The 10,687-nt window shown below is 49.2% G+C and overlaps 1 protein-coding gene across 3 annotated transcripts; it reads left to right on the forward strand.

Annotated features, from left to right (window-relative positions):
- Positions 1-103: 103 nt before the first annotated feature.
- On the forward strand, positions 104-7,687 carry Cby1 (chibby 1, beta catenin antagonist). Of its 3 annotated transcripts, none has more exons than XM_006979156.4 (5): positions 104-380; positions 3,187-3,301; positions 5,652-5,757; positions 5,838-5,956; positions 7,006-7,687. In XM_006979156.4, exons 1-5 carry the CDS (start codon positions 319-321, stop codon positions 7,084-7,086), a joined length of 483 nt encoding a protein of 160 aa, XP_006979218.1. In that variant the 5' UTR covers positions 104-318; the 3' UTR covers positions 7,087-7,687. The 3 variants fall into 3 exon arrangements, with proteins under 3 accessions (XP_006979218.1, XP_076412457.1, XP_076412456.1); XM_076556341.1 differs by lacking the exon at positions 104-380 and adding an exon at positions 559-1,012; XM_076556342.1 differs by lacking the exon at positions 3,187-3,301 and having other exon boundaries at positions 295-380.
- The last annotated feature ends 3,000 nt before the right edge of the window (positions 7,688-10,687 follow it).

A 10,687-nucleotide genomic window follows, 5' to 3' on the forward strand; every position in this document is an offset into this window, starting at 1 on the left:
TGAGCTGGCCCAGGGGCGGCCACACGCGGTTGCCATGGCGACGGCGGCGCTACCCGGGGGCCGGACCAATGTGTGCAGGGGGGACACGCCTCCCCTTGACTGTGCCACTTGGCGTGTGAGCAGCTCCAGGAGACGTTCCCGAGGGTTCCCTCGCCTCGTGAACCGGAGGGAACCCGCGGGGGGGACCCCGCTGATGCGCGGAAGCTCGTCTGGGAGGTGGCTTCCCCTCCGTCCTCAGTGGTAGAGGCCATAGCGGCCGCGCATGCGCGCGATGGGTCCCCGGCGCCCGCCAATCGCAGTCGCGACGGTTGACGCGGCATGGGCGGATCCTTGCAGAAGGTTGGGGATAGCGCTGCACTCCGGCTTCGCAGACGCGCAAGGTACGTCTGGGAGCGCTGGGCGAAGGCCCGGGCCGGCCGGGGTGGGTGGATACCCCGGGACCCCTGGAGAGGGTGGCGGGCAGGCCGGGTGGTGGCGTGCCCCGTGGGCGCATCTTGCGACGGTGGCTCGGGACCGTGTTTTGACCCATCACCTGAAGGGTGTCTCCTAACCGGTACCGAACTCCTGTGGTCCTGTGGTCCGTGCGCCTGCAGACAGGCAACTGGCTGGCTCTTAACTCTTTCCAGACACTTTTGAGAATCCAGTGAAAGCCAAAGATGCTTCCTTTCCTTTCTTGTCGGAATGAAGATAATGCGTTTTATAGCCTGGTGCAAACTTAAAGCTTCGCACATTATTAAGTACGGTTCCCTGTAGAGAGAGGGGCACAGCTTGATTTGCTTCCCAGGGTTATGGTGAGCATCAAACGCCCCAAGAACTTGTAAACACGAAAGCACTCCTCACCTACATACTGGATGCTGTTATTATTCCTGGCTATAAATAAGAGACTCGAGGGCTGGAGAGATGGCTGGACGTCTGAGAGCACTGGATGCTATTGCAGAGAATCCCGATTCAATTCCCAGCTCATGACCGCCTGTAACTCCAGTTCCAGGAATCTGCGAACCCAAGGCACACGGTACACAGACTTAGACGCAGGCAAAACACCCATACACATTGAAACAATAACAGCAGATAAAGCACCTGAGGCCCTTGGGGGATAAAATGCTGGGATCCCATTGAGGGTGAGCAGTGGTGTTGGTTGGAAGCCAAGTATAGTCCCTTAACTTTCTTGATCCTGAGCCTTCCCTATGAGAAGGCTTCACTAAAGAACCCTAGGATTAAAGATGTTTAATCAAAGGCTGGTGTGTCTCTGTGAGTTCAAGGCCAGCCTGGTCTACAGAGTGAGTTCCAGGACAGCCAGGGCTACACAGAGAAATCTTGTCTCGGAAAAACAAAAATAGAACACCAGGATCTCAGCGGAGCTGATTATAAAGTCATCCAGAGTCTTGCACGGTGCTCATATGGCCTGTACCTTGATCTTAGAAGGATGTGTGTGCATGTTAAAATTTTGTGGTAGGACTAGGGAAAAGGCTCAGTGAGTGTGAGTGCTTGCTGCACAAGCGTAAGGGCCTGAATTCAAGTCCCCAACACCGCCGTAAAAGCCTACCGTGGACTCTTTTTTTTTTTTTTTTTTTTTTTTTTTTTGGTTTTTCGAGACAGGGTTTCTCTGTGTAGCTTTGCGCCTTTCCTGGATCTCGCTCTGTAGGGCTGGCCTCGAACTCACAAAGACCCGCCTGCCTCTGCCTCCCGAGTGCTGGGATTAAAGGCGTGCGCCACCACCGCCCGGCTACCGTGGACTCTTTACACCTGTAATCCCAGCACTGTTTGGGGCAGAGACAGGACTGCTTGGACTCGCTGGCCACCTACTAACTCCAGGTTCAGGGAAAGACCCTGTCTAAAGGAGAATGACAGAAAGTGATAGAGCAGCACACCTGATGTCTTCTTCTGGACTCTGTTCCTGCACACACACACACACACACACACACACACCTCTGCAGGTCCACATGCATACAGCACAAACATATTTAAAAAAAAAACTACCATGAAGCCTTGTGGGTTTTTTTAAATTTTATTTACTTTATGTATGAGTGCTTTGTCTGCATGCACACCTTTATGCCAGAAGAGAATATCAGATCCCCTTAGAGGTGGTTGTGAGCCACCATGTGGTTGCTGGGAATTGAACTCAGGACCTCTGGAAGAGCAGCCAGTGCTGTCAACCACTGAGCCCCCAAGAAGCCTTGTGGTTTTAAAGCGTCTCTTTATTTGTTATACTTAAGTTAAAAAGATGCCAGGCAGTGGTGGTGCACACCTTTAATCCCAGCACTTGGGAGGCAAAGGCAGGCAGATGTCTGGGCTCGAGGCCAGCCTGGTCTACAAAGAGAGTTCTAAGACAGCCTGGGCTGTTACACAGAGAAACACTGTCTTGAAAAGCCAAAAATAAAAAAGTTGACCTCTTCCCTGAGCCTAAATGATGTTAGTGATTTATGAGCATTGCAGGAGGTTGTGATCAAAGCTGGTGCGATGGTGACAGTGTCGTTGTCAGTTCTCCATGTTCTGGCTCTCTCCTTCTCTCGAGACACCTTCCCTCTCCTAACAGGCCAGGTGACTTGACACACGGACCAAGTGACAGCACCACTGTCATTCTGGGAATGAAATGCCAGAGTAGCTTTGAGGCTTCAGAATGGCGTGGTGCTGCTCTTACTGGCTCCAGGGGATAGAAATTTCACCCCTTGGTTCACACTCTAATGCTGATGATGATGCCAACTTGGGACAGGTTTGCCTGAGGCTAACTGTGAAGCCACACAGACTGGTTCAAATGTGTGTTCCCACTAAAGACCTTAGCCTTCTGGATGTCACCAATCAAATGGGGGTGAATAGGAGGGGCTTTGTCAAAGGGCAATTGTGAGTTAAATGAGACTATGCAAGGCATTAGCATACTGCCTGGCACACAGGAAGCATCCAGTGCATGGGATCTCCTACCAGGACTTCTAGGACCTCAGGCCTTTCTTTGCTGCTCTGTCAAAAAGGACAACTACCCAGCAGACATTGCCAGGATTGGTAATCGTCAATGACTGAAATGTTTTCATGATTTTGGAACAATGAAAGAGAATAACTGGGGTTGGGGATTTAGCTCAGTGGTAAAGCGCTTGCCTAGCAAGCGCAAGGCCCTGGGTTCGGTCCTCAGCTCCAGAAAAAAAAAAAAAAAAAGAAAAGAAAAAGAAAGAGAGTAACTGACCTGTTTGACCCTAGGAGAAGGAAGTGTCCGTGTTTCCTCATCAAGTCAGGAATGCCTCTCTTTGGGAGTATATTCAGCCCAAAGAAGACCCCTCCTCGGAAGTCTGCCTCTCTCTCCAACCTGCATTCTGTGAGTGGAGATTGGGGTGCCACGAGTGGTCTCTGGGTGGATAGGCGACACTGGGAGGACATCCTTTTAGTTTCTGTTAGTACTCAAGTTGGAACTCCTGTGTGGGTATTACTGTCAGAGTTTTTTCAAGAACCCACTAAGACAGCCCACCTCAGTCTGATTTTGGTCCCAGGCGATGATGTCCAATCTGACTTACATTTGAGTTCCAAAACCTGTCCAAAAATTAATTTCAGTTATGGTTAAAGATCAAATTCAAGCCTGGCCTTGAACTCACAGAGATCCACCTGCCTCCGCCTCCTGAGTGCTGGGATTAAAGATGTGTGTCACCATGCCTGGCCTGATTGTTTTTTTTTTTTTTTAAATATGGATGGTGTGTTGTAGAATATTATTTTAAGGTGTGTTACTTTTGTTTATGTTGCATTTGTTTAACTCTGTGAAGCTGGGTTACTGTGCCTGTATGAAACACCTGGTGGTCTAATAAAGAGCTGAACAGCCAATAGTGAGGGAGGAGAAAGGATGGGCAGGGCTGGCAGGCAGAGAGGATAAATAGAAAGAGAAAACTGGGGAAAGGAAATAAAGTAGCCAGAGAAGGAGGAGGACTCCAGGGGCCAGCCACCCAGCTACACAGTAAGCCACGGAGTAAGAGTAAGATTTACAGAAATAAGAGAACAGGAAAAGCCCAGAGGCAAAAGGTAGACGGGATAATTTAAGTTAAGGAAAGCTGGCAAGAAACAAACCAATCTAAGGCTGGGCATTTATAAGTAAGAATAAGCCTCCGTATATGATAATATTCAAGTCCCAATAGAAAAATTAAATAATAGAGGCAGTGAACAGATATCTTAATGAGGAGAGTAGCGTGGAAACAGAGTTGTCACTTTAAATAGGGTGGTCAAGGGAGTTCTGACACTTCAGCACAGGCCTGAAGGGCTTCTTCCTTCTCTTTGTGTGTGTTCTGTGTGTGTGTGTGTCTGTGTTCTGTGTGTGTGTGTGTGTGTGTGTGTGTGTGTGTGTGTGTGTGTGTTCTCTCTCTGTGTGTGTTCTCTGTGTGTGGGTGTGGGTGTGCATGCTCTGGCACCCATTGCCTGGACCTGCTTCTTGAGCTGCTCATGTCTCCCTCTCACAGGGGCAAAAGCTCCTCTCTGGCAGAGCTGGTCACACTCATCTCTGAATGCTCGGGAACCAGGCCTGACTTAAGGAGTGTTTGATGAGCTCTGTTGATGAATACAGAAATTGGACTGTCACACATTAAACACGCCCTAGCAGGAACTTAGAATTTTATGCCTCTTCATAACTGTGTGCTTCTGTATTAAGTAAATTACAGATTTCCTTGTTATAAATGTACAGTGATGGGAAGAGAATGAATTAAAACCAAGTATCAGTACACATGTACAAATGTACAATGGATTCTTTGAACTGTAAAATAGATGTAAAAATTCAATTACAAACTGTAGCCTATATAGCCTTTCTGGAAACATCCAAAGTATAAAACAGAACAGTTCATCCCTCTTATAGTTTAAATTGAGTGGGTGGGTAGTGCTTATGCATGGAGGCCAGAAGGGGACATTGGGTGGCCTGCTTTACCACTCTCCCTTATTCCCTTGAGACAGGGTCTCATTCTGAACCTGGAACTTACTATTTGAGGCTGGGTACCTCCACGCCATCAGCGGACACGCCCACCATCTGAGATGCCTTTATCCTAACCTCCATTCCTGCCACTCTCCTGGGGCATTCAGCTCACACACTGCTTCATCCGAGAAGCTCTCTCCACTGTATAGACCTCTTCTGTACCAATGCCAGCCTCCACTTAGACTAAAGGACACCCTTCCACAGACACAGGAATTGTGGGTATTTTCGCCCAGGCTGGTGACCAGCAACCCACTGAGCCTCTCCTATCTCCCATCTACCTCCCCCGGTACACACATTGCACTGGGACTTAGAGACACGTGGGCATACCTGGCTTTTTATGTGGGTGCTGGGAACTCAAACTCTTACCCATGGGCATTTTCCTAGCCTCTACTTTAAATGGTTGCTGGATTAATTTGATAGTCTAGCCTTTTAAAGTATTTCAAATATTGACAGGTATGGTAGCACACTAATCCCAGCACTCGGAAGGCAGAGGCAGGTGGATCTCTGTGAGTTTGAGGCCAGCCTGGTCTACAGAATGAGTTCTAGGACAGCCAGGGCTACATAGTGAGACCCTGTCTCAAAAAAAAAAAAAAATGGTTCTAAAGGTGCTAAGTACTGGTGGGAGGACAGACATCTGTTTTGTTGGGTTTGGAACTAGTGGGAGAAGCTGGGATGTGAGCTCTTGTCCTGTGGCTTCCTGAGTCGTCATAGTGTCTTCCCACAGTTAGATCGGTCAACGCGGGAGTTGGAGCTGGGCCTCGACTATGGAACCCCCACCATGAACCTGGCGGGACAAAACCTGAAGTTTGAAAATGGCCAGTGGGTGGCAGGTGAGTGGCCCTTCCTGCTGCTTTGTCAACCAGGACGGTAGAAGGAACCCCCTTCCACCCCTGCTCTGTGCTTCCTTTAGACACAGTGATTAGCGGGGGTGTGGATCGGCGAGAGACTCAGCGCCTGCGCAAGCGGAACCAGCAGTTGGAAGAAGAGAACAATCTCTTGCGGCTCAAAGTGGACATTCTGCTGGACATGGTGAGGCATAGATTTGATGCCTAGGTTTCCCCTTCAAGGAAGCCCTCCCTTCAGTCAGTCCACCCAACTGATTTCCCCAGGGCTTATTTGCCAGATACATTTCCTGTGTATCCAATCACGAATATAAAAGTCAACCTTGCGGCCAAAGGCTGGAGCAGGGATGTGTAACAATACCCACAATTCCTGTGTCTGTGGAAGGGTGTCCTTTAGTCTAAGTAGAGGCTGGCATTGGCACAGAAGAGGTCTATACAGTGGAGAGAGCTTCTCGGATGAAGCAGTATGTGAGCTGAATGCCCCAGGAGAGTGGCAGGAATGGAGGTTAGGATCAAGGCATCTCAGATGGTGTGCGTGTCCGCTGATGGTGTGGAGGTACCCTGTCTCAAACAGACTGAATCAGTGCCCAGTGCAGATCTGCTGAGTGCACATACCCAATTAACGTCAGTCTCCCGTGTCTTCTGGGCCTGGAGGTGCATGTGCATGGTGGTGACAGACGTGAACGAACCAATGGGAAGCTTTTCTCCCCGCTGGCTAACCACTCAGCTTCATCTCCGGCAAGACAGCTGGCATCACAGTAGCTCTTGCTTCATGGAGCTAATACAAGCCACACACTTGCTCTGAAGTAGAGACCGCCTGCCCTTCCTCCCTCTGTCCTCATGTTCAATGTCAGCTGCCTTCTGCTGTACGGCCCATTCAAAGATCCTGATGAGGAAAGGAACGTTACTTTTAGAGCGGGTTGTTTTTTTGTTTACAGTGTTGTTCCCTAAGTGCCATTATGTGATCTATACAACTCCAAATGATTTATAATCCCTTAACTGTAGAGTACCCAGTGTCTGTCCTTGTCATCCGTCACAGGGCATGGCATGCAGTTGTACATGATGGGAAGTGCTGAGGGCTTGAATTATGAGTGATCCCTTTGCCCAGGCGTTCCTGTTGAGGAGGCCAGCGAGGGGAGGGACGGCAGGCCTTTCCTTGGTGCAGAGTAGCTGTGCAAGCCTGCAGCCTAGCCTGGCCATAGCTCTCTTTGTAACAGTCTGATGCTCTCCTTCCAGCTTTCAGAGACCACTGCGGAGTCCAACTTGAAGGACAAAGAATTGGATGAGCTGAAGATTAGCAACCGCAGGAGGAAGTGACGTGCCTGGGAAGGCTGGCTAGGAGATTAGCAAGCGTCCCACTGACTGGGGATGTGGCAGAGCCCTTTGATTTTTAGTCAAACTAATAGACTTGCCCTAGGAGAGAGCATTACCAGACCCTAGCTCCCTTGGACTTGGGGGTAGGGAGGTGGCACGGGATGAAAGACACCAAGGTCCCAACCAGGGCCATAGCTTGGGAGGCCCCAGACACACCACCCATGGTGTCGATCTAAAGCAGGCCCCAGGAAGGTCTAGAAAACAGTCGGCCTTTGCTTGCTGTGCAGGTGACAGCGTGTAACTAACTGTCCATGTCTCAGAGTCACCGGGTTCAGACAACTGGCAGTTCACCTCTTAACACGGGTGGCTGGGGTTTGGCACTAGTTCCAGAGAGCACTTCCTGTGAGGGTGAAGGGTAAGTGGGTCTGGGTTCTCTGTCCCCTCCAGCCATGCTCTCTGCCTTCAAAGAATCCCCATCCCCAAGTCCACAGCCTCTTCTGGCATCAGCTTCCCAGCAGCAAGCTCCCACCTTCCACAGCACATTGTAATTTACTCTGCTTTCCTGTTTTGGCTATTTTTATTTTTATTAAATGGTGTTCAATAATCTCTGTGTAGCAAAATAGGTAAAGAAAAACAAAAACGAAACCAGTGTGGGTTCCCCAAGAAGTAAGCAGAGCCTGGCTTCTAAGTCCCAAAAGAATTTTCAGGATTCAGAAAATAGCACCGGGGCTGGAGAGATGGCTCAGTGGTTAAGAGCACTGGCTGTTCTTCCAGAGGACCTGAGTTCAATTCCCAGTACCCACATGATGGCTCACAACTGTCTGTAACTCCAGTTCCAGGAGATCTGACACCTTCACACCAATTCATATAAATAAATAAGTTAAATAAATTAAAAAAAAAAAAGAGCACCTTGAAGTGGGGAACCACCCTAGAAGAGAAATAATGATTTCACGCTCAAATTCCTATGCTCTCCTGATTCAGGGAGGTGGCACTGGTGGTCCAGTGGGTGGTCCAGACCTGGTGAGGAATGGATGGCATGGGAATCGGGGCCCAAGTTAGTGTGATCTAGCCAGAGGGGAATCTCGTGAAAGTCAGGCAGGGGGCACTGGTTGAGGCCTGGAGCCCAGGGCTTTGAGCTGGGACTGCCTCAGTGGTCCCTCCTGGGCTGGTGCGGAGGCTGGCGGTGTGCTCAGTCCTTTGCACTTGCTCTCTCATCCCCCCAGTTCAGCCCTGTCAGCATGCCCCATTGTACACAGGAGACAACGTTCAGAGGCCAGTTTGGAAACCGCCTTAGACAATAATGCAAGTCCTGGAGGCCTCTGAGTCCCGGCCCATAGTGACAGACAGAGGAGGGACTACCTACACTGAGGCTGTAGCTTACAGTCTCTCCTAATGACCAGCAGAACACTGCAGGGGGATGGACAGAAACAGGCATATCGGAGTACAGCTCCAACCTCACTTCCGATCCCTAAGCAAGTGCCTAACTTTGCGTCTACTCTGCCCCCCCTCCCGCTTTTTTTTTTTCCTTCCAGACAGGGCTTCTCTGTATAGCCCTGGCTGTTCTGGAACTCTATAGACCAGGCTGGCCTTGAACTCACAGAGATCCGCCTGCCTCTGCCTCCCGAGTGCTGGGATTAAAGGCGTGCACCACCACCGCCTGGCTCTTTTTTCCCCTTTAGTTCTATTTATTTGTTTTCATGGGGTAGGCTGCATCTGTCCCGCTGCTCCATGTGGAGGTAAGAGGACAGATTTCAGGAGTCAGTTCTCCTGTGGGTCATGAGGCTCCAACTCAGGTTGTCAAGCTTGGTGGCTTGTGTCCTTATCTCATGAGTCAGCTTGCCAGCCCCAGAGAATGCTTAATACTGAAGAAATCCTAAAAGCATCCAGATATGTCAGAAATAAAGACTATGGAACAATGGGGTTTGCTTGTGTCCAGGCCACTCTTTGGCAACCATTCAGTGAGAACTGATGCTGGACATCTATTTTTTAATTCTCATGACATTCGTACTGTTTCTCAGAAGAAACCATTCCAGTGAGGGTATGGCTGGAAGAGGAGCTGTGGCTGAAGTCTTGGGAATCATGTGGGATACTGTCACCAGCCAGCTTCCAAGTCATGGCACAGAGACATTAGTTTTGAGGGCTTGGCCTAGCTTAGGTGCATTTCTTCTGGCTTGCTGTTTTAAATCAGCCTGTTTCTCTTTATCTACCTTTTGCCTCGGGGCTTATTACCTCTCTTCCTTCTGTGTCTCTCACTTTCACTGCTTCTCGTGGCCGGCTGGTGCCTGCTTGGCCTCTTGCCCCGGGCGTGTTCTTTATTCTCTCCTCTCATTTCTCCTCTTTCTCTCTCGAGCCTAGATTTCTCCTCCTATTTATCCTCTCTGCCCACCAGCCTCACCTATCCCTCTCCTGCCTAGCTATTGGCCGTTCAGCTCTTTATTAGACCAATCAGATGCCTTAGGCAGGCAAGGTGAAACAAATGTAACTCATTTTTACATAATCACACACACACATCCTTACATCATTAGACAAAGGCAGCATAAACAAAAGTAACCCACCTTCACACAGTTCAAGTAATGTTCTGCAGCATAAACAAATGCAACGTGTCTTTGCACAATTAAACAAATGCAGCATAAACAAATGTAACATGCCTTTACGAAATTAAAACAAATGCAGCATGAACAGATGTAACACATCTTTACATAATTAAACAAATGCAGCATAAACAAAAGCAACACCCCTTCACACAGTTCAAGTAATGTTCTGCAGCATAAGCAAATGTAACATGTCTTTACCTAGTTCAAATAGTCCACAGCAGGGTACAGTTGGATGTCCCAATGACGTGAGTCCCTCGGCCACCACTGGTACCTTAGGCAGGGTGCTGGAGCCAGTGTGATGTAAGGCAGAGGTGCAGTGAGTACTTTGAGCAGAAGGCTGCCATCGTCCTGGTTACTGTGTAGGAAGAACAGGTTGAAGGGACTGGGCTGTTCCCACCACACAGTGAGTGACATACATCAACAGAATTGATGTTAGTGTCACAGGACTTGCACATGGGGCTCACCAGGCTTTTTTTTTTTTGGAAAGTCATGGTAGGAAGGAGCCATGGATGACCCTTGTTAACAAAAATATCTAGAAAAAAACAAAACACAGCCCTCACTCCAAGCCATATTTCCCTTAGGAAGACTATTTTTGCTTCCCCCCACTCCCTTTACTCCCTTTAGAGGCATGTTGTTTTTTGGGTTTTTTTTTTTGTGATATATATTTTTTATTTTACAATACCATTCAGTTCTACATATCAGCCATGGGTTCCCCTATTCTCCCCCCTCCCACGCCCTCCCCTTGCCCCCAGCCCACCCTCCATTCCCACCTCCTCCAGGACAAGTCCTCCCCCGAGGACTGTGATCAACTTGGTAGACTCAGTCCAGGGAGGTCCAGTCCCTTCCTCCCAGACTAAGCCAAGTGTCCCTGCATAAGTTCCTGGTTTCAAACAGCCAACTCATGGAATGAGCACAGGACTTGGTCCCACTGCCTAGATGCCTCCCAAACTGATCAAGCCAATCAACTGTCTCACCTATTCAGAGGGCCTGATCCAGCTGGGAGCCCCTCA

This window comes from Peromyscus maniculatus, chromosome 20, assembly GCF_049852395.1.
Source record: "Peromyscus maniculatus bairdii isolate BWxNUB_F1_BW_parent chromosome 20, HU_Pman_BW_mat_3.1, whole genome shotgun sequence".
Lineage (NCBI taxonomy): Eukaryota > Metazoa > Chordata > Mammalia > Rodentia > Cricetidae > Peromyscus > Peromyscus maniculatus.